The sequence below is a fragment of the Barbatula barbatula genome (assembly GCF_947034865.1).
Source record: "Barbatula barbatula genome assembly, chromosome: 16".
NCBI lineage: Eukaryota > Metazoa > Chordata > Actinopteri > Cypriniformes > Nemacheilidae > Barbatula > Barbatula barbatula.
Genome location: NC_136779.1, coordinates 4,028,524 through 4,053,226, shown reverse-complemented (window position 1 = coordinate 4,053,226; position 24,703 = coordinate 4,028,524). Strand labels below are relative to the sequence as shown.

The window sequence follows — 24,703 nt, the reverse complement described above, 5'->3', positions numbered from 1 at the left end:
TGTTTCTATGGGATATTTAGTCAATTAATAAGAAAGAAAACAATATGTATGGTATTGAACTAGACATGCCATTCCAGCTCTACATGAAAATATAAAATAATGCAAGAACGAACGTGTAACATATAGTACATAGAACTTGACATAATATCATTAATAAACATGTAACAGTGAACAGAAGTCTTTAAAATGGTCAATGGGTCAAATATATTTGATGTTGCAAATTATTTAATAAAAACGTCCTGTCAATATGGATGGTGGCCTACAATTGATAGCTGGATTATACAGAATGTTGCTAAAGAAAATCACTGGTGTGAGGTGCTTTAAGGTACATTTGAAATAATGAAAAATCTTTTTCGCCCCCTCCCGGCCAAAAAATTACGCACAAGCGAATACGTGAAGATCTGGAAAGTGAAACTGTTTTACAAACATGTTTTATAAACAAGGAAATATAAACAGACTGAGCCTAGGTGCTTTTGCTAGTCTTAACAGACCGAGGCTGGTTTCATGGTGCTTAGTCTTTTATAGCCTGTCACCTGTTGTCACGAGTGTGAGAATTATGAAGATGCTAAATGGGTAAATCTTGAGATTAATAGGCTATTGCTTTGTTCACATGTGAAGAAAACTTTCTTGTCAGAAACGGGGCGTGTTCGGTTACGTTTTCCAAAGAACTGATACAAGTTTTGTTTTGGGGCAGAAGTGAAAGTAAAAAGGATTCGACATCTCTTCCTAGACCTGGGACTGGAAGGTCGTTTGTTTGATCTTATCCTGCGTGATTTCTGTATGTTATCGGAAACTTTGCTTTTGTTACAGTCCATGAAAACGACTAAAAATGCCCCCTGTACCATCCAAACACGTATACAAGAAGAATGGAGTTCGCTTTGGTAAGTCTATATTGTGTGAACTAATGTTTGCTTCAATGTCACAATAACTGAATCACACAGATGTTAATTGTATCCTGTTTGTTGATATACGCTTCTGTGAAACATTGCAGATCTGGCACAGAATCTTCACAGGGGAAGCAAACATCATTCATTTGAACACAAATTCGTACCTTTACCCTACCGTCGTGTGTATAGACGACACAGCCATTCAGAGCACGGTAAGTGCGAGCATATCAAATAAAAAGTTAAATGTTTTATAAGTGGAAAACAACACCAGCACATTGGGCTATATATATATATATATATATATATATATATATATGCTTAAAATATATCTGCACACATGAGTGTCAATCAATCGTAGCCTATTTCTCTGATGTTAACCTTACAGGAACATGCGCTTTATTCATGTCACTGACAACACAAATACATTTCTTAGTGAAATAAACATTCAGAAACTGTATATATACACTAGAGAATTTGTAATTGTAAAAATTATATTGACTAACTGTTTTGAGTTACTGTACAGAACACATCAAACCTTTCCTGACGGCAAACATAAATTATTTTAAAATAAACCGAATAATTGTTATTTTCTTTTAAAATGTTTACTTGTGCTTTAGGATCACAGGAGATACTTTTTAAGGCCTAAAATAAAGTGATGATACATTTTGAACGATAGTTTTACACCGAATCAGTGTAAGTTTAAGTTGTGAAGTCTAATAGGACAAACCAAAACGTAAAAAAAAGAGTTCAAAATACTCTAAAGCAAATGCAAACCCATTGTACAGCATTAACTGACAAGCTGCTAAACAATGGGGCATTTCTGACTGACGCCAATTGAACCAGATAATACATATGAGAGAAGCAAAAGATCAAAGCCTGTAATAGCCCATGCCATCCCATCAATGTCAAGACCAGTAGAGTACCAGTATCATACAGTACAATGCATGCGTGACATTATTAACAAATATGTCAGATTTCTCCGGTGGTGGTGCTTTCATAACAATAGCAGCATCAGTTCATTATTTATGCGTTTAAAATTCACAGGTGGGCCTAGAGGTAACATCCATCCACAGCCACTGCGCTCAAGCGAACACCTGCTAGATCACAATCTGCACAGTTCACCGACACACAGAGGTGAGTTGTTAAAGCAATAAGCCCAAAGAAGCATTGGGTTACAGTGCATTGTTTAACGCTGAAGGTTTTCATCAAATAAAGTAAATAAAGTGATATTTTGGCTATGCAATGCGGTCAGCAGTTATAAATGGGGCTATTTTATGGGGGTATTTATAACTCAGCTCAACCAATCAAAATCAAGGACCAGAACTGACCGTTTTATAAAACACTTTTTTTTTTAATGTCCTAAAGTTTGATTAAGTCAAATCTCATTTAATGCATTTTATGCGCATTAGGCGATGACTCAAGATTCAAGGCACTTTTGTTGAATAAGATCGTAAAGGACCTACAGCCATTAAACACTGCAGCAGGCTACCAGGATCTTGCAAGATGTCTATCTCCCTATTTACAAATACAGTTAAATAAGTCCTGGATCCAAAATGAACTTCAGAGTCTTTATAGACAAAAAAGAGAAGAAATACAGACAGCAGTCAAAGACACAAGTCATCTTGTTCTCTCGGCTGAACTGTGGAGTTCAAATGCAGCGATGTTCTATCTGACAGTGTCTTGCCACCTGATCATTGAAAACTGGATACTGAAATCCTATGTGATCGACACAGCCCACTTACTCAACGAGCATACACCAGAACGTGTCCTACAGCAGCTTTTGAGAATTTCCCATGAATGGAAAATCACGGAGAGGATTCAAGTTGTGGTCACAAATGTAGACGGCATGAAAAAGGTCCAGAAGAGTGGATGCAAATGGATATTCATACCTTGTTTTGCCCATACACTGGATAAAGTGTTCAGAGAAACCATTGGGGACTCCGAGTGGAAAAATCTGTTGAGAAAATGTCAGCAGATAGTTGCATTTTTCCACCAAAACAACAAAGCCTCAGAAAGTCTCCAAGAGCATTGTTCATATCTTAAACTCCAACAAACTGAACTGATTCAGATCACTGATCTAAAGTGGCTTCCAACACTTCACATGCTAAAGAGCATCTTAGCGCTGTGGCCAGCCATTTTCAAAGTTTTTATTGACACTCTACAGGAGGTTTCTTTAAACGAATATGAAAGAAAAATATTGGAAGATATGGTAGCAGTACTGAATATTCTGAAGGAGGTTACAAAAGAAATGGGAAGTCATGAGTACAGACCCATCTCAAACATCATAATGCTGGTCCAGAAACTGCAGGATGAACTGAGAAAACCGGAGAACATGGGAAACAAAGTAGCCCAGACGCTCTATGAAAAACTTGAGCATCATACTAGCAAAATCAAGCTAAATCATTGGTTCTCAATAAGCACGGCACTGGACCCACGATACAAAACCTGTGTGCTTTTGGACTCCAGCATTGATGTCAAAAAAGAAATCCGATCACAGATGAGGGGAGACTCACACACTGGGCACAGTAGTTATGATGCTAGAAATGAAGAGTTGATTTTGGAAAAATACTGGCAAATGAGAAACATTTCAGAGAGTCCACTGAAATTCTGGAGCACCAGAGCCACGTTTATACAACTGGCGTCTGTTGCTCGCAAGTACCTCACAGTGGTCTCTACTGCGATTCCAATGGAACGCGTGCACCAATTTGACAAATCACAGATTATCAACAGGAGGAGCAACTTGGACCCGAAAAACCTTAATATCATCCTGTTCTTGAACGCCAACTAGAAGGAAACGTGAAAATGATGTGTATAAATGTACATACAGTATATGTAAGTCTTGGGACACCACCTTCTTCTGAACAGGTTACTTTAGTCATTTGTGAGTAAAAATCTTGATGCTACAGCAAATAATGATATTCTAGAGAATGGTGTGCTTTTAATGTGTGCCTGGTTGTCCTTTTGTTGCACTGGTTCCTTCCATTGTTTTACCCAATTTGCAAGTTGCTTTGGATAAAGCCGTATGCTAATTGACTATGTAAATGTTCTTATTTTATAGCAAAAGTTTGGGCAGGACAAACATGACAAGGCGAGGTTAAAAAAGAAATGATTGATTCAGTCTACTGTGGGAGAACTTGACTGGTCTGAATAAAGCCAAGATCTGAACTCAGCTGAACACGTTTGGGTGACCTTAAATGTAGACTTTGAGCCAGAATACTTATCACCCAACACTTGTACCCAGAAGTACAATCAATTTGAAACAGATTTTCAAAACTGCTGCAGCAAAACTATACAAAAATAATTGTATATAAAAATAAAGGCTACATGTATATACCGATTATTGGGTAAACAAACTGATATAATATGAATTTGCTGTCTGGGGCACCTAGTGAGATCCTGTTTATTTATAGAAAATCCACAATTATTAGGTGAAAAAAGTAATATTACAGATTTCTTTTTTATCATAACAATAGCTCAGCTTTTTACATTTACATAGATTTTTCCTATGATTTTATACTTACTGTAAAACTGTACAACCTATTGTGGTCGTTTCTTTCCTGTTTTTATGTATAATTCTTTGTCCCCTCGATTGATCTTTCTGTACATTTGCATCTGAAATGGTTGTTTTTTCCCATTACAAATTAAGCCATCAGATTTCAAACTAGAAAATGACAAAAAGTCTAATACATAAGAGAAATAAAACTGTGATTACCACGGTCACTGCATGTCCTATATCTTTGGTGAACACAAAAGTTGTAGACGGGACGGCACAGTAACACATGGGATGTCAAGAACTAAATAATGGTACAGAAAACGTTTAGCAGAGCTGAAATATCTATATTTCACACTCCATTAAGGTCATGTTTATTCTCAGAATAAAATCACTGAAATGACTTAATGCCTGTGGTTATTAGTTATGAAATGGCATAGAAACAAAACCCAGATGAAGGATCATATGAACAGACTTGTTCAGGTATTTTATAACCATAAAGCTTCACAATGACATGTCTGAACACCGCTATAAATCACAGCTCTCTGGTGAAGTTTGTCAGTTTTATTGAAAAATATAACTGTTACTTAGCAGGGAAAGATGACACAGAGCATTATGTATATTATATCAAAACAAAATAATACAGACAAAAAGTCAGAAAAATGAGAGATGTCAATAAAGAGATTATTTTTATACTGAAGCTTTAGTGTTTTTATCCTTTTCTGTAGGATTTCTTCTATTACAGACTTGATCAATTATTATACTACTGTGGTTTTTAGAATAAAGAAAACATGTACAAAACTCAATAAGGATGGTACAATTTTATCCCTGTAAATGCATAGACTTCAGTAATGCATTCTATGACTTGAATAAAGACTACCTGTAGAGGGAGCTATTGTCCTCTCTAACAAACCCTGTTACAGTTAAGCTCTCCAGCTCATTTTCATCCTCAAAAACATAAATCCGGTCTTTCGTGCATGATGATATCTCCAAGACCACTTCCTCAACCCATAAAAGTAACAAAAATAAAAGGACAACAGAAAAGAATCGTCAAATTTCTGAATTCTGTCCAACTGGTCTATTCTCAGACAAAATGGCACAATGCAGAATTTCAACTGGATATAAGGCAACACACGTTCCTTGTAGGTCACACGTCCTCTTTCAAACTCCCCTATATCCAACCATTCAAAAACCCTATTTCACTATTTCTCAACTGCACTGTACCTGTCCCTTTGTACAAACATGTGGATTTCACAAACCAGTAAAAACACTGAAACAGATGAGTTATGGTAAGCTGTAGTGCTTGCTGTCTTTCTTCTGAGACCACCACGTTACCATATAAGGCCACAGAAAGTCTAATGCAAATGTATAATGCAAGTTAAAGTCTAAGATGTATAAAAGTACCATAGTATCATACAAAACCCACCAGGTATATGAATAGAACCCATTTTAGTCAATGGTTGTCTCTCCTAGTGTGCTTGTAATGCCAGATTACAGCACCGACACATTTGCCTGAACAATAATCTTGTCTAAAAGATGAAACTATACTGTAAATGAATTACTGAACATGATGTCGATATACAGTATATGTGGATTGCTTTCCAAAATATAGACACTTTAAAAGTTTGTGATCGAAAATCCATTTCCCGTGTGCACATGTCCGCTGACATGAAAGCATACTAATCTAGTTTACTTTGGTAGTCGGAGAATGTTTATTAAAGACTTCAACTATGGGTGAATGGTGTCATTTCCGCATCATTAACGCAACCAAACATCATTCTTAAAATATCCGACATTCCCCCTGCTATTGGTTGGTTGAACAGGTAGCCCCTCCCCAAACACACTGCTCTTCCAATGTTGGTATGTCCCACCTGGAGGGTATTGGAAATCAGATTGCAATTGTATTTGGTCCCACCAGGTGGTGCAGAAATGACATACTTCAGTTCTAAAGAGCAGTAAATGGATAAATTCTTATCATCTATGCTTAAAAATAAACCTTGGTTGTCCCTAACTCCTCAATTTATTGCTATTGCTTTCACCACAGGGTGTTGATCTCCTTTCAAAACCAAATTCTGAGAATTTACAAAGAAGTTTTCCAGAGATGAAACCCCTCGAAAACCACTTCTTCAGAGGAGAACTGTTTGAAGACAATCACACTATACTAGATTCTAAAGAGAAGAACAATACTTCTATATCTCTGAGCCTACACAACAATACTGAAATAACACTTGACGAAAATAACTACACAAACCTCTTGACGATCTGTTTTACTTTCTCAAACACAACACTCCCAAGAAACCATTCAATCCAACAAGTCCTAATCCAGTCATTGTTCCTTATGCACAATAAGAATCCGACATCACTGTTCTTTTTAGTTTAAGCATCGCCTCAATCTGACCCTCCACACATCTCCATGACCAAGAATTGCATGTTACCTAACAGGAAATCCTCTGACACACAAAACACATGACAAAATCCAGACCTACAACATTAAAAATTAAAAGGGAATGAAGGTAACACATGACAGAGAGATCCTTCAAGTTTATGGTTTTCAAATCATTTACATCAATACAAGGTTGTGTAAATGACAAATGTTTAGTGAAAATTAAAAAATTTGGGGTGAACTATCCCTTTAAATGAGTATTCTCATCATTTCCGAATCTGGAAGGAGATGTTCGACAGAAATAGTGGCTGACAGATTTCTTCCTCTTGTGTTCCACTACAAAAATAAAGTAATGCACGTTTATAACAATGCTGGGGTGTGTAAAGGTATACATTTTTTGGGGGGTTAGCTATAAACCTTGTGATGAAACAACAACTGCAAAAAGACAGAAAACTTAAGACTGTTGGCGTTAGTTGAGAAGCATCTTCCAAAGGCGGAATTCAAAGGCGTCCGACGATCATTTGAGAATATGACGATTGGTTCCACACATACCGCTCGTATCAGCACTCGCAGCGGTCAACACTGGAATTCATTAATGATACTCGCGGGACAAAAATGGCCATTTTAAATGGAATTCCTATCCCACGGCACACACAAACAAACATGCAGGCACATTCTTCTCACAGCTGTGGCCGCTCTGGTGAAAGTCACTAGAAACAGAACGTTTGTGTACCTGAAATAGAACTTGCAGTTGAAAAAAAAAGAACAGAGAGAGTTTTAGGCTAGCTAGGACTAAATGCACATCTTCCCTTTCATATCCGTAATAAAAACAGTCCTTGTGCTAGCTTTTACATCCACCAATTGAAAAAGTCAACGTCCGCTTGTTTTTTGATCTCTGCACAGACCGTCTGGCACCGCAAGGTTTACTTTACACCCTAATCTCTTCATCCTCATCGTCGTCCATGTATGAGAAATCCCTGTCGTCTTGATCTCTAGGCGAGCTGTACTTCACCATGTTGTCCTCATAAAGTTGATTGTGAGGTTTGTCCTCCATCACGGTAGACCCCGAACTGGACACGGAACAGCTGTCTAGATGTTGATGGTTCCTGGTAAGGATCTCGGGAGTGTACGGGTTGGTGCCGGGCATTAGACGGGGAGGGCGAATCGGAGGAAGCAGCTCCTCTTCCTCCACTTCGTTGGGAGGGCTCTGGGGAGGTGAGCTGCGCCCCTCGCTACTTTTTTCCTCTTCGAAGCCGAGGTCGTCATCGTCCAAACCCTTTTTCTCCATGACGCTCAGAATGTCCCCCAGCATGGATGGACCCAGATCAATGTGGAAAGACATTATGGACTCTGCGTGTTTCATGCCTCCGGTGTAGGGAGCCGATGGGCGTAGGTCGGTCAGCTCGCCGAAGCTCTTTTCGTCCAGCTCGAGGTCTGAAGCAAGGGAAGCTGTTGCACCGTTAAGTGGCTTTATATTGTCTTCTGGAAGTTGCTTTAAGGGACTTGAGGACACGCTCTTCGGAAAGTTGAATCCAGCACTTCGTTCATAATTGTCATCATTTAGATAAGGCAACGAGATGGCGTTTTTTACATAGCTTGGCGAGCCACCAGGAGGCGCAAGTTTGGATTTGTCAGGTTTGTCACGATTGACAGATTGCGAGCGCTTGCTGCTCCTAAACGTTCTGGACAGTAGGCTCTGTTTGGGTGAGTTCTCCTTAACCTCAGGTTCCCGGGGTGGCTCTCCGGTGCGGGTGCTAAGAAAGGAGGTGTCGCCAAACGCATCACCCCCTCGACCCACGTGCATAGTGTGCCGGAAATCTCCCAGAGGCGCGCTGATCATCTCAGAGGTCAGGTCTGCGCGAGACCGCCGCTTCGACTGGGAGGACGTGGACACGAGCTGTTTCAGAATAGGCATGATGACGTTTCCCGAACTCTGAGAGAGAAAACTAAATAACCTCTAAAGTCTTTTGTCCACAAACAAGGTCAATCTTTTCTCAAGCTCTGTATATCCAGGACAGAAGTCAGGACGAAAACACTTTCCAGCATGTTGGACTCTGTGCCATTTTAAGCCAAGATGTGCAACAGGGTCCAGCAGTAAATTTCAGCAATCTGCAGAAGATAGAAAAAACATATGTCATTTGTCTTTTTAATTCAAAGCCAAACATATTTGTACAAACTCTCAGATGTATGATATTGTATATTACAACTTGATCTTTCCTCAACTGAGGAATCTACATGTGTAAATATAAATAGAATTCAAAACATGGCTACAAATGTTACAAATTGAAATAACAAGAACTTCTTGAGTTTGGAAATGATGAGTTTGGGCCATGTCAATGACATCAGACGCTGCATTCTTTGGCAGACCGTCAATGTAAATCTTAAAGTAAACATGCCAACAAGAAGCACTCAACACAAAAGGCCACTTAAAATATTGCTTCATATTACACAAAAGGACAAATGGAAGCGATCAGAAAAGGAATTCCGGTTGACACTCCATCCCATTTCCCATAATCCTTTTTATTGTTCTTGGATGAAGAAGTGGCGTGTCGACTGGGTGACACTTGGACAAGCGTAGATTTATGTTACTGAAAGATTTACTTTTGCATGGTGGTGAACACTTCACCACTTAAAGCAAAGCTTTGTGCTTTCAACTTGACATTGATATAAACCTTTAAACCATCTGTTTACTTGGCGGTTAGATCAGGAATTGCACAACACAAATTCCAAATCTAATTCTAGGGCCTGAGACTGACTTTTAGAGCGATAAAGTATTATTGAGGGTCACTATTGGTGTGGAAAAAAGCACAGAGATAAACAGAAATCTTGTTCCACGTATAATGTAAAAAAAACGAATTTTGCATATTTTTTATGTATTTTTAAAATACGCAAAAATAAAAGTAAATTACAGAAACGTAAGCAAATTTACAAGAAAAACTATGAAAACATGTCATTTTACAGGGAAAAACAGTTTATTTCTGGCGCCTTGCTCGTTTTTTTACAGTTTTTTTTTTTTAAATACGGGAAAAAAATCATCGTAGACCGCTAATTTACAAGAAAAATTATATTATATCCTGTCATATTACAGGGAAAATATATTTTACTGTATATTATTGTCGCTCGCCAGCTGAAAGAAATTGTCAGGGTTTTTTACAGATTTATTTTCACAATGTGATTGAAATCAATAAAAGGGACCCCACAACCCCACCTACAAACCCTTTCTTTCTAAAATCCATATTCATTTTGTGATTATATAACCATGTGCTCAAGGGATTCTGGGAGAAGGGAACTGCAGAGTGTTGCATTTCTCCATCAAAGTCAACTCCATCCAGACAGGAATTCTCTCTGCTACGTGCCAGACTCTTATATCATCAGGAAATCTAGACCTTTACTCGCTGTTCTACTGAGATATTACTACCAGACCTAGCACTGAATGGAACGATTTCTTTTCCCTTTCCATCTTTCCTGCGTCTTAATATTTTTCTTTTGTTTGCGGTCTATACACTGCCTTCTTAAGACACATTCTGCGTCGTCTCACAAGACTAATGACAGCTGTATCATCTTATCGACGTGTCGCCATGGAGAGTATTAAAACAAAGAGAAAGTGAAAGAGAGAATGTTTGGATGAACTTTTTGATCCCCAGCTGGCCGCCGTGATTTATGGTTTAATAAGCAGATTATCTGGTTCCTAACACAGGCCTGTTAGCTTTGACCGACAACCAACAGCAGACAAAAGACCCTCGAGACTCATCAAATGATTCATTCAAACAACCCAAGATCACAGAAACACGTTTAAAAAACAGTCCTGAAGCTGTAAATGGATCAACCATCTAGACGCTCGTCTGTATAAACCCCATGTTTTCAAAAATGACTTCACGCCCTCCTTTGGTTTGCGTGCGTGCCATCGGGGTGAATGAGATCCAAAGCACACGTCGCCCCACCGAAACATTTGCATCTCTGACAACAAAAGCCCATTGAGGTCACAAGTGACCGTAGCTGCGAGTGAACAGAAGGGGTTTTGATAAATGATAAGCTCGTTCATCGAGTCAAAAACTGGGTGGCTCTGCGGGGGATTTAGATCTGCCCGCTGGCAGGTTGACCTCATTGTAAAAGTTTATCCCTATGCATTGAGATCCCCAGATAAATGCTTTGTGTATAAGTGTTTGTTTGAATTTGTCAAATTGACTGCTTGCGATAATGTCACCATAACGTTATTCAGGGAAAGAATAAGCAGTTGACATGATGTATGAAGCACAAACTGAAGGTTTAATTTGTCATTTATTCACAATTGTTCTGGTTTATACATGTACTATTTTCGCCGCTGTTATGTTTAGATAATACAAATTAAGAGAGAGAGAGAGACCAAGTTGCGAGTTTCAGAACTGAACGACAACAACTGCTTCAATTTGCACCCCATGTATTTAACCTCCAAATATTACCAACCCGATTACCAATTTTTAACAAAAACAGACAATGATGTACACGACAATCACGGCATCTACGCGCTTCATTTAAATCTCAAGGAAGTTCTGGACACAACATTTGTGTTACGCATCATTACACATCAGTTCAAAATCCCAACAGCCCCTGAACCCCAGAACACCAGTTGAGATCTCTCTCCCCGTCTGGACCTTCAATGTGTGTACACAAGAGCTCACCGGAGACCCACAAATTCACAGCTGCACAGAGTGTTGTGTTCAGACTCGGTGAGGGTCTAACCTCGCATCTGCAGGGCTGCATATCAACAGGGCCCCATGCCACATACTCTGAGCCGGGACACCAGGAGACCCGCTCACATCTTAACATTCCCAAGAAACACACACACTTGCATGAGAAAACATCTCGATCTGTCTCGCCCGGCAGGAGGCCGTTACGACTACAGAAAAACAAGCAAGGGAAGAAATATTCAGGGACATTTGAGTATGTGTCAAACATATTCGGATTTATATAATGCACTTTTATGTGGCCAAGTCTCGCATTAAGTGATTCAGACCTGAATAAATAAAGCAAAGTAGTATAAATAATTGATATTTGCCACAAACATCTTTCATTCATTTGAAAGATTGTCCAAAAGCACACCATCTCCCACGATTCCCCCCATGCGGAGTGCTCATGATGTCACATTCACTTGCAGGGCGCTCATGCAAAACACATGGGAAGATGTCAGATGAGAATCTTGCAGCAAATGAAACAGCAGCTACTATTTAAAGACCCGTATTAATCTTTCATACCAGACCATTACTTAATAAACAAGCTGAAGATGTGCTGAGATCATAACAAACCTCCCATTGTTTATATTATATATAGGCTCTCTTTTATATATAGTATACATTATATATATATAGACACAGCTTTTTATATTGTCTAAATTACATATAGGCCCTTTTTTGTTATGGCTATATATATATAGGCTCTCTTTAATATTGTACTTATTATGTAGGCTGTGCTTATATATTGTGATGTATAGTGTATACAGTAGGCTATATAATGCAGTTCCTTATTGCTAGGACTGTTACCACATAATAAAATGTAAACGGCACAAATAATATTTTTCTCCTAATCAAAAATAACCAAAGAAAAATTTAAGCAGATTTATATAAAATCCAGGACTGGAACCATGTGTTTTATACAGGCAGTAAAGCATTCGGTTCACAAAACAAATATTTGACTTATTGCTAAAGTACATTTATCAACCTGATGGGGGTTAATAAGAGAAAGGTGACACAATTCTGTTTTTAGCCGCGGAAAAGCTCATTAGAGACATCCGTCTGGTAAAGAGGATTGAGCACGCAGGCTGAGATACATTGAGATGTAGGGCAGCGTGACAGAGACTTACTGATCCATTTGTCTAACACTAGAAAGGCACCCTGAATATTCTCCAAGTACTATAATTCCTTTTTCCAGTCTTCACTATTTCAATGAAATTGAGGGGGTCACAGGTGCCAACAGTATGATTCCTGTCTGTTTGGCTTGATGTTCCCCATATTAAAACGCTGCTGCAGTCATCGAAACATTAATACCTACAACATTCAGAAAGAGAGACACTAGACACACTCCAGAAGATATTCCTACGGCGAGATATTTGTCAAATCATTCATTTTGAGCGTCTCTGTCAAATATGAATTAAATTGTGACGCATTTCTTCAGCGCAACACTGCAATATTATAAAATAGTTTAGTTTCGCCGCATTAACATTGTCATTTTGAGATATTTAACAGTCAGAGGCAACAGCAGAAAATACATGGTTCATCTCTGTATGTTTGTGTACGTAAAGTATGTAACCTCAAGCATTATGTAATAATATACTTTAGAGATGTTCTCAAAGACATAAATTGTTCTTTTAAAAGTATTTCAAAGAATCAATGCCGTTTAGAAGATTTATCAATGTTTAATTCTATTGCATGAATGAGTGAATCTTTACCATTAAAGGGGTGATTTAACACCGTTTCATGCGTTCTGACTTCTTTACAGTTGGCTTCTCATGCTTTACATGGTCAACTTGTCAAAAAACGAGTTGGACATGTTGCGTAGTATTTCTGCACCCAAGGTTCGTATAGGTTTCGGAAGAGGTTTTTTCGAACATGAAAAACCGTTACGTAACAACTCTTCTTAGGGAGAATTGCCCAATAAGGGACTGTTCTCCCTATCTAGACCTATCTAGTCTGTTTTTTTTCTCACTTGCAAGACTACGATAAAGTTTTATTTCTGTAACTGAAATTATGTTTGGCTGGTTTTCACACCCAGACTAACTTAAATAATATTTAATTGTACTTAAAAAAATTTAAGTGACGGTGTTGTAGTGGTACATTTTACAAGTATTACCATGTTTTAGTTACAATATTATACACATTAAAATATGCAGGCACTACAGCTCCCGCTAGTGTCTTCTATAGAGATAATTGCGATGATCTGAAACCATCGCGACGTCGTCAAACAATCGCGATGAGACAATTACTTAATAATCGTGACAGCCCTAGTCGACAGCGTTTATCCATCTTATAATTAATAATATTGCATTTACTGGTAAAGTAGAAATCAAACGCCGTAAACACAAACAACACAGGAAATCCTTAAAGGGTGCAGCCAAAAAGAGTTCGATGTTCAGATGTCTCTGTCAGCTTGTTAACCCTTTTTTCCTGTTAACCTCTCAGCGGGAAGCATGATTCAACACAACCACATGTTTGTATGCTTGTATGAACTGGCCATGCATTCATGTCTGCAAGTCCAGTGTGTTTCTGGCCTTAGGTTGAACTCTGGGTATATGATGACCTCTCCGCTGGATGATGATTTATAGAGTATTTGAAAAAGTGCCACAATGATCTATAATAACAACTTAAAATATGCCAGAAAGCTTAAAGCCTATAACTCTTGGATAGCAGACATGACAGACGTAACCGTTAAAGGATTATACCTCCACGAACAAGATTTAGTCTAAAGAAACTAGTCTAATAAACACACAACAAAGAGCATTAATACTAATTCTGTTGCATTCAACTTTTGTAAAGTTTCTCTTGGCTCAGCCGAGGCAGGACATCATGTGTTAGCTTAGTCTGAATTCAGCAGCCAGCGGGGTAAACAGATATATTGTGTGTCTGTGTGCTTTTGGTTCCTCTGCCAAACGCGCTGATACTAACCACAAGGATTACATATCAGAGTCTACAAATTGTGTTTCAACCACACAAAAACACACACATTATTTTGCCTTTTTACAGAGCGGGTTAACTCTGTCTATCCAAGTTTAAAGATCACTAAAGTGAATTTAATAATGTTCTCATATCCCAGAGTCACGTGCGTACTATACGCACACACAAACATACCAGACTGATCTTACAGGAAGTCGTAACTATTTAACAAGGTGGCTAATTCGTATCAATTTGTACAATGTAAATTATTTTTGACAACACTACTGAAAATAAGCTATACATTTAATAATGCTGTATTATTTAATACATTTCAAAATTGGAACCGAGTGCTATATTGTTAAAAATATGAAACTATTCAATTACTGAATAGTACATTCAATATATTGTGATATATAGGCACTGTATTATTCTGTGGTGACAAATAAACAAATCATTTAATATATAAAGGAAAATATGGTTTCATTAGGGAACTTAAACATCACGCTCATATCTTCCAGGATGCAGTGTGCTTTTAACTCTCAGTTACCTACACAAGGTCAAAGTTGCATTTTTGTAATCGCAGCGTATAGAAAGAAGAACTTGGCCTTACTAATCTAGCAGATGATTGACTTTCCACATCCTTTCCAATACGCATTCCTGCAGTCTTCTGTTGCCAGAAGCCCCGAGTTACAAACGGACCAACAGTCCTCTCACAGCTGCGTTCTTTGCATACAAACAGCCTGAAAAGAATGCAAATAAGCATCTTGAAAATGTAATGCGTGAAATCGCGCTTTGGACCGGTTTAGCTGTTCTGATCTGCTCTGCTCTGCTCTATAAGAAGCCACTGCAAAGATTTGGGGTTTGCAGCGCTTTCCGAACCTTAACGCATTTCCAGACACATATTATTTACATTGCCTTTAGGTATAGTATTTGTCATATGGAAAACAAACCATCAATGAAACACACAGTTCTTGTTAATCTAGACAGACAGCAAGACTGCCACAGGGTGTTGATGGAAGTGTTGGGGCCTACTATCTCTGGAAACAAATAAGACTGTTGAAGAAATGCAGACCCATGTTGGCCGGTGCCATCTTGGCAGGGGCGCTACAAAGACTGTGTGCCAGCAGGCTGAGCTCAGTCATTGCTGACCTATTTAAACCCAACATTTCACTATAGAGGCAGGGAAGAAATTAGGTCAACGTGTCTTATTATAATTCTGATATCCGTGAGCCATCACACATTTCTATCATGCTAAATTCTTAGCAAAAGTACTATTTACGGACCACTTTTTAGTAGTTCACAACAATACACCTTAACGTGTGTATTGATGTATACAGAATGAGTCATCGATGAAGGAAGCACATGTTTCTGCATTATATTGTCTATAAACAGTGACAAGCCCTGCTTTCAAAACAACCTCCTGTACAGGTGAACAAGACACCAGTTAAACAGCATTTTTGAGGGCTGCGCTCACGTGACGATACGGCTCTAATTTACAACTTTTTGTTTCGCCCTGCAGGAATTCCCCATCGTAGGACACATGAGCGCCTTGAGAAATACAAACTTGCACCATGCGTTGACTTATTTCTTTCCATTCAAAGCCTGGTGATCACAAAGACCAAATGATATGTTTGAAAGGGAAATCACAGAATACCTGACCAGAAACAGGCATGGATGAAACCTCAAACTGTGAAGCAGGTTAGCCTGGAGAATAATAAAAAAGAATCAACAAAAAGAAAAGTCTTCCATTGTTGTCATGAAATGACAAATGGGTCGTGGTGGTTTTTGTCCATATTGCATCATCAGAGTGAAATGGCTACGGGAAAGAAAAATGTATTGCAGGACTTGATTTCGTTCTTTGGGAATTTATTGGATCGTTGGAAATTGGACGCCTGGCCATTGGTCACTCCCATCCCAATATAGTCCCACCAACACTAAAAAAAATACCTTGAAAAAAACTGAAATTATCTGGCAGCTGAGGCGCCAGAAATAAACCATAAAAGAACAGTGTTTTTCTTGTACAATTACCAGTTTTTCCAATATTTCTGGTAACATTTGCTGTCTTTTTCTTGTTATTTTGAAAATAAAGGAAAAAAAAACAGTAAACAATTTGTACAGTATAGGACTGCACCATTATGACAAAAATCATATATTACGATCATTTGGGAAAATATTTAGATAATCGTGCACATTATTGAACACGCGGTGACTCACTGACAACATAAAACATAAATGAATAACTTTTTATCTTGAATTCTTTTAACTTGAACTAATAAAATGAATGTAAAAATCTGCATCGCTGTAGATACTTGCAAAATGAAATGCCGCAGAATAATAATTTCACTAGCATTGGACACCAAAATCTGATAAACAAGTACTACTAAGGTCAATATTTTGGTGATTTGTTTCCATGGGTGGTGATGTGCTTTTTACTCTCAAAGTCTTTCAAGGTGGTCAGGTTAAACAGACCCCACATCACTTAATCTAAAATCAATAACATTTAAATATAATGATTTGTTAATTACTTTCAATTAAATAGGAAGCATGAAAAAAATGAATCAATAGAATGTACTTTGGCAGGACACATCCCCCCCAACTCACCCTCCGTGACAGACACTGACCTAGTGTCTGAGCTTACTGGAGCATTTAAGTGACCCTCCCTGCACACACCCCACTGTCTGTCCACAAAGACATTAAAGCCGCTGAACCAGAGTCACAGCATTCACAATACACTTAAATAAACAGAAACAGATTTAAAGTATGAGCCGATACCTGTACAAATATAACACATCTAATCCAGTCATTAGAACTCTTAAAACAATCTCTCATGGTTAAAACTGTTAGTTTGCTCATTTTAGGGGATGTGGATTGCTTGAATCTAAATTTTGAACAAATAACTGTCTATTTGCCCTTGTTATCGCCTCCACTGTGATGTATAAAGATATGATATTTTCCCCTAAACATTCAACTTAATCTGTTAATAGGCTATGAATTTGTTCCAGATCTGTGGGTTACCCCGAGGTTTGTGACGCTGAGTGACAGAGGGCATCTGCTCCTTATGGATCTATAAGGATATTGGATTACTCAAGTGAAGCCAAGAGCATCTAGAATGAAAATGAACCCAGATGGAGAAATGAAATTTCTCCTTTTCTCTTTTCACCAGCCACATGCTTGACGGAGACCACCAGTTATTCTACACGAGAGGATGAAAGAACGATGAAGAGAAAGAGATGAAGAGAGAGAGAACGAATGAGTATGAGATACTACAATCCAAAGTTTGAATGAATACTCATTTTGTTTATTTATTTAATTTTATGGTCAAAGATAAACTTAGCAGCAGTTTGTTTAATGTACCAGATGCTTTTATACAAAAACTCAGAGCGGGTTAAGGCTAGCAATGCAAAACGCATGTTAATAGAGGAGAAATACTGTATGGCAATATTGAAAAGTCTGTACATTATAGCCAAATAAGTTCACAGAGCCACCTATGAAAAACATAATCATTAAGAAGTATCGTAACATATAGCTGGATTAGTTCTTGGGCTGTGGCGGGTGTTAAATATTATACTTTGAGATTATCAGATCTAGAAACAGGAAAGTCAAGTGAAGAGCCGCTTTTCCAGAGTGTGATGCCGATGTTGTAACTACTGGAATGTGTGACTCAACCCCAGTGTGTTTATACAATAACCCTGACCTAAACTGGTTTCACACCATTTTAAACATCCTAATTTTGTCATCACTAAACTGAGAGAGGACAAAAGAAAGTGAACAACAGTGTCTACCAGCTATCTCAATATGAAACTTGGCAGTCCACCAAGGGCATCATCTCTAAACCAAGGTAAGTTTAAAGCTCAAAGCATATCCTGGTTTAACAAATTCCCCCAAGTCATCGTTTATGAATTCTTTACTTAGAAACCGAGCAGTTCGTCTCTAATTTTCACTAGAAGACGACATCAGATGTTTGTTATAGTTGCAATAGTTAAACATTGCTGCGTCTGTCATTCAGTTATTAAGACTACAAGCTGTTCCAAATAGTTTAGAAAGGTCTTATGACCGGTCTTCTTGGAATCTGAAGGACTGGCTCACTGCCTAGTATAAGAGCAGGTCAACCTGAAGGCCAGCTGAAGGTATGGTTTCAGAGGAATACGCCTCCGTGCATCTAGAATGTCAAATTCCTGAGGACTCAGCTGGTTCTTAAGCAGAAAGCTGGAGATGTCTTATTCAACTTCACAGAGGTGAGGAGACAGTGCAAAAATATTGACTTTTGGCCAGACGTTCGACTGTGGTTAAAATAGTTTTACTCTCCGCTGTGTTGTGTTGTGATGTGAATAGAATCCAGAATCTACATCTGAAGAGAGTTCAAAGACTTCTGAATAAAAGCCGAGAGCTGAGAACGCCTCGCAGACGCTTCCGGTCATTGTGTTGGGCTGCTGAAAGACGTTTTTCAACCGGCATAATATTGAAAAGAGTTCTTGTTTTTCATCAAATCTCTAATCAATTGATATAGGGTTTTAATGTACGGCCACTGCGAATACTGTGGCTTTTAAAGGAAAATAAATCAGCCACATAAAAAGCTAATGTCAAAATGCTGTAGTCCTGAAATGTCGTATATATTTTCTTTCAAATCCTGTCTCACAATGTCACATCTACATACTGTCCACCATAAAACACGGGCTGTCAAATGATTAATTGCGATTAATCGCATCCAGAATAAATGTCTGTGTACTGTGCATATTCATTTTGTATTTATTTAAGAAAAATATAAATGTTTCTATACATTTTCATTTATTGGTAAGTATAAGTAAACACATCTAAAAACTAAAATACATAGCCTACATGTATGTGTATGTATAAATACAAAATGAGTATGCGGAGCACAGATATATATTATGTAAAACTTTTATTCTGGATACGATTAATTGCGATTGATCGTTTGACAGATGATTGTTGTTTTTGAAGAATTCTTTGCCATATGAAAGCTGATAGATCAAGATTCAATTCTCTCCAAAGATCCAGAAAGCGTCACGTGTCGTGCCTATGAACTCCCAAACTTTGATATAGAAAAGATCTGCAAAGGAGTCTCCAAAATAAAACACACAGGTTTGTAGTCATTATAAGAAGTATCCCAATATCACATCAATTCTAAATTTACACAAACAGCAGTTACACAATCCAACTGAGGAGGCGTTGCATGTACAGTTTCATTATGGAGATGAGAAGGAATGCCCAGGATTAACCAACCCCAATTACAAACACACACACCATGACTCACATGCTACATTTAGCAAGGTTTTGCTCTCAAAGCCCCTTCGCTTGAACTTCAATCTCTCTAAACGGGGACATTTCGACCTCCCGTAGATCATGCGTCAACAGTAAGGCTGATTACATCAGGGGGGTGCGAGACCGCCTGTGAAGAGCGAGTGACTCGTGTTGCTGAGTCACCAGAAGGCCGAGTCACTGAGGTGTTCCTACACCAATATACAGTAAAGATGTATCATAGAGTCTGGGCTAGTCTGTGCGTTACACACACACACACACACACACACTTGCACACTTTACTGCAGCTGCTGAATGACATCACTGCAGCAGCATATGGGCGAGAATCCAGAGCTATTACTACACACACACGCACTTAAAACAGTTCAACAACTGTATAGAAACGCTCGCCCCCTCTCTAGACGCACTACAGATGCATTTAAAGTCATCAGTAAAACCCTTTTGACCCTATTTGCTTTCTTAGTACAAATGAATAGTCGTCAATCAAACGATTGTAATCTGGCACCAACTCTGCAAACAACCTTTTTTCCTGAGGATGAAGTCATCTAGGCCTCGCAAAAAAAGTGTCTCTTCTAAATACGAACAGAGGACCAGAGGCAGACACTCGAAAAGCCATAAATGAAAAGAAGGTGAAGATAAAAAGTCGGAGAAAACAAAGGAAAAGAACATTGCATCAATCCATCCGTCAGCTCGGCCAAACATTGCACGTACACAAATCGACCTTGATTTATATCTCCATTGCTTGACATTATAACAAAACTGCCTCTCTGCCTGCCAGGTCTCCATTCTGACATCAAACATAACAAAACTCGTGATGCATTAACTCCAGGTGTTTCGTCTATCTGAGAATGCAGACCACTGGCATCAGGATTGCTGAAATTTCACAAATATTGACAACGATAAGGTCAGAAATGTCGAAGGTTAGAGGTCAACGCTTCAGGTCACACAAGACTCAGATATTGGTTCAAATAGCATTATTCCGCACTCAAACGTTTCAATCCACTGTGCGTGAAGTTGAAACAAACCATTGAAGCCAATCAATTTCACTCCGTTGACCTCATACAACACAGGAGCACGCGTGCCAAGATTGCATGCTCAAACAACAGGGGTGTAAGTAACTGAAATTGCAACCAACCGCTCAATTGGTCTCATTCCGATGTGGATCTCGACCATCTGTATTGAACATCCAATATGGAAAATCCGATGTGAAAAAAATAATGTGGAAAGAAATTACCAAGGGATTGTTGGAAAAATGTACGAGAGTCTTGTTTCACTGTGATGTGGTTCCTTTCATTCCTTTTAGGTGGTTATATAAGAGTGCGTTTCAACTGTGTACCGTTTCTTTTCGATCCATACGCAAGAAGCCAGTCTTGACAAGCATTTAACAGCACTATGATAATGATCACAAACATCTCTTCATGCCCATTAGTAATTATTTAATCACTGCCATAATTCACTCACTTCTGTCCCAGTACAACAGCATCTAGAAAGGAATGCAAGGGAACTCTATTTTATAAAAGACTTAAAAGGGGAGCTTCTTGGTCCAAAAGGAGATCTTCTCTTTATACATTTGATTTTTGATTTGATTTACAAACAGTTTACCCAGAAATAACTATAAAATCACTCTATTGTACACTGCTGAAAACGGCTTGTGCCAAAAGATAAACCCAACCCACAAAGACAAGCCAAACTACACACAGTGGAATTTCACAGAACTAATAAACTAAATTAAAATATTAGATGTATATAGATCTCTTGGGGACACGGTGGGTTGCGATGCCTATTTGTAACTAATGCAATACCTTTAAGACTGAAAAAAACATGATCACGGTTTTCATTACAAAGACCACTATGAACCATCATTAAAACCACTACAAAATCCCTTTATCTATTGCGTTTTGGGGTCCATTTCAGTAGAAAGGTTTTTTTTTGTGGGTTTTCCTCTCCAATAGAGCATCGCCCCAACACTTTACCAGTAGGAGTGACCCCCAGAGACCATTACAGTCTCCATTAAAACCAACACAATTTCCATTATATCTATTAAACCCAACATTTCAGGGATGATTTCTGTTGTTTGTTTTATTGACTTGCCCACATAAAAACATCTCAAATAGACCAAACAAATGACAAATACTTCGGATGGAAACTCTTATCAATGCAAGTCAGCAAAGACTTTGATCTAAAAGCGTCTTTGTTTCATCAAACACACAAAAGTCCTGAAAGACTTGAGTAAAAGTAACAGATGAGTTAATGTATTTAATGACTGTAAATAAAAGTCTCACCACTTTGTGTCTCCAAACCTTTGGACCCCGGGAGCTGCCAAGTTGAGTTTCTCACGCAACAACAATGGACCAAGTTCAATTCAATCCCACTCCAAACGAAAGACTCTTGAGAATATATTCTCGGACCACCGCGTCAGCTTCACAAATGTATTAAATGTCCTTCACACTTTCGGCAGCTTTACGGCGCAAACACGCTGTTTTACTGAGATAAACACAAACAGCGCGAGACTCACGCGAGCGCGTACTCGCACACTGAAGCTTCATGGCGCATGAATGCAGTACGATAGTGTCCCCGCCTAGAGCTCCGCCCATAGCAACGCCCACTGCGCGGAGCCTCACCCACCGAGCTCCGCCCCATCAGCGTGTGTTGTTAAAAATGTCTAAACTGTACTTTAATGTGGTGTATTTTGCATTATTAGTCACGATTTGTATGGGCCATTATTTGAAGTTATTGCACAGATTATCTGATTAAAGTTATCCGAAGTTATACATAAATATTTTATTATTTACGAAAAATATCCAGTCCTAAGTGTATTTACAGTAGTTGTGGGAACCCCTACACATAACTTAAGTGTGAAGTGTAGATAGAAATAAACTCACAAAACGACTTGTTCGACTTTGTTTTATTTAGAAAATAATTCTGTCATCAAGCCTTCTTATTATTTTTTTCCTCCGAAGACAAAGAACTAAGAGCCAAAAGATTATTGACCGCTCACCGTGATACTTAGATTTTTCACATGGTCAAGAATATACATATTTGATCACAGGGTTTACCCTAAACACTCATTATAATACAATACATCCCAATAGGCAGGCCATCAAAATGAACCTTTTGTAAAAGTCCTTCGATGCAGGTCTGGTGGTTCAGAGTAACAAACACTCAAATTAAGTTTAGCAATATTATATGTAAAAAAAAGTTAAAACATGTGCTTACAATGATTTTTGGTGAATAAAAAGCTTGATTTACATTTCATTAGGCCTCTGGATACAATTAACAGATGCATTGATGTTGAATCAAAAACCACATGGAACAAATTTGTGAGGAATACGGTAACCACACACATCCTCTGTATCAGAAGGTTTGGTGATACATGATCACAGTCCTCATATTGCACATTGGCCAAGCAAACAATGAAATACAGGCCCTTTTTATGAAAATAAACACTCTTTCTCCTTCATTTATATCTGAATAAACCTTCATTTTAGCGCTCTATATTCATTACACATCCTTAGGTTTTACTTCTACACGGATCTCAAAGGCAATGTGTGCAACCCCCATGTGGAACAAAATAAAAGAGAAATAAGTGTGTTTTGTACAATATATCTGCATCTAAAATAGTGAAAAAAAATCATTTGTTTTCACTTTAACTTTCGTAAAATACGGCGGCACATCTGCAACACAAATAATTGTTCAGACCAGCTCACTCGCACATAGCCTAGAGTACATCCACAAATCATGTCAAGGTAAAAAAGAACATCAAAAGTTATAATACACAAAGGGACATTCAAATGAACCCACAGCATCCAAGTACAGATGATATTTCTCTCAAGATGGATGATAAGCTAAAAGCAACAGGCCAAACCTAATGTAGTTTAGGCTACTTAAGTTTATGCATATATGATTCAAAACTGTTAAAACACATAAAACAACTCCACAGAGCTTTAAAAGCAAAGTTCTGCATCACACCTGTTTGCAAAATGTCAACAATCCATCCCAAGTTCTTTCTAAGGTGCTCTTCACAAACACAAGCGGATATTTACCACAGCTCATATCCAGTGGTAAAACGTCTTCTCTGTAATTGACATCAAAAGCGTTTATCCAACTGTTTGAAACAATATACTTTCATAATTAACCCAAAAATCACAGATGTACCCACAAACCGGAGATGACTGTGCAGATGGTCCAAACATGAATCACAGCTGTAAAACATCACTGGCATCTTTAGATGAGCGATTTTAAATCCTTTTCCAGCTGGTTTATTGAAGTATTAAACAGTTATAATTGTTCCTGCCAACTGGTAGCTGCACTTGTTATGAAGTCATTGTAATGAATGACTAAATACCCATGTACAAATTATCTTGCATGTCAATTATTGATAAATGAACTCATTAAAGCATTTCTTCCTAAATCTTTAAACTTCAGACGCACAATCCTTAAATAACCTGGGATTATATAAACACATTCCATTTCTGTTTGTCTGATGCACATTAATCATTAATCCGTCAAAGGCTTTTAATTTGGCTTTAGACATGCAGTGCTTTGAAGCACCTGTCTTCTCGGTCTGAAAGGAGAACGTTCATATTTTCATATCTTCCAATTAAAATTGCCATTAGATTTTTGAACAGAACACAACCCAATCTCCTATTAATCAAACAAAAGTCTCATCACAAATTCACACCATTGCTTAAGCCAATGGGACATATAAATGTTGTGATAGCACCACAAAGCCACAGTGATTCGTTTCTCTTTTCTCTTGAAAGGACGTAAAGTGGGTGTGCTGAGAGCAGACTGAGGACAGTGCATGAGAAACATGATGTGTGTGTGTTATTCTCACTTTTTACCGGGAATCAGAGACGGAAATGATTTAAAAAAGGTCTATTCTTTCCAACCACACACAAACTATGCTGTGTGCTATCCATACAGTATATAAAATACATTTGAATACATTCAATTAATGTATTGGAATATACTGCGTATAAAATTTCTAGGCCACATATAATATTTTCTAGGAATTGCATAATAATAACTATTTTAGATGCCA

The 24,703-nt window shown here is 38.2% G+C and overlaps 2 protein-coding genes across 9 annotated transcripts; one reads left to right on the top strand and one right to left on the bottom strand.

The window, feature by feature from the left end:
- Nucleotides 1–421: 421 nt before the first annotated feature.
- On the top strand, nt 422–18,964 carry LOC306906110 (uncharacterized protein). Of its 8 annotated transcripts, none has more exons than XR_013787807.1 (5): nt 422–881; nt 992–1,099; nt 1,932–2,021; nt 17,546–18,617; nt 18,715–18,964. XR_013787807.1 is itself a non-coding variant. In XM_079477238.1 (5 exons), the coding sequence occupies exons 2-5, from the start codon at nt 830–832 to the stop codon at nt 3,969–3,971; spliced, it is 276 nt and encodes a 91-aa protein (XP_079333364.1). In that variant the 5' UTR covers nt 428–573; nt 811–829; the 3' UTR covers nt 3,972–5,075. The 8 variants fall into 8 exon arrangements, 7 of the variants coding, with proteins under 7 accessions (XP_079333362.1, XP_079333361.1, XP_079333360.1 ...); XM_079477238.1 differs by lacking the exons at nt 17,546–18,617; nt 18,715–18,964 and adding an exon at nt 3,946–5,075 and having other exon boundaries at nt 428–573; nt 811–881; XM_079477233.1 differs by lacking the exons at nt 17,546–18,617; nt 18,715–18,964 and adding an exon at nt 2,297–4,933 and having other exon boundaries at nt 435–573; nt 811–881.
- Nucleotides 4,933–22,204, bottom strand: cdc42ep4b (CDC42 effector protein (Rho GTPase binding) 4b). The gene is made up of 2 exons (XM_079477239.1): nt 21,942–22,204; nt 4,933–8,869 (listed from the first exon to the last, which is right to left on the bottom strand). Exon 2 carries the CDS (start codon nt 8,673–8,675, stop codon nt 7,689–7,691), a length of 987 nt encoding a protein of 328 aa, XP_079333365.1. The 5' UTR covers nt 8,676–8,869; nt 21,942–22,204; the 3' UTR covers nt 4,933–7,688.
- Nucleotides 22,205–24,703: the final 2,499 nt, after the last annotated feature.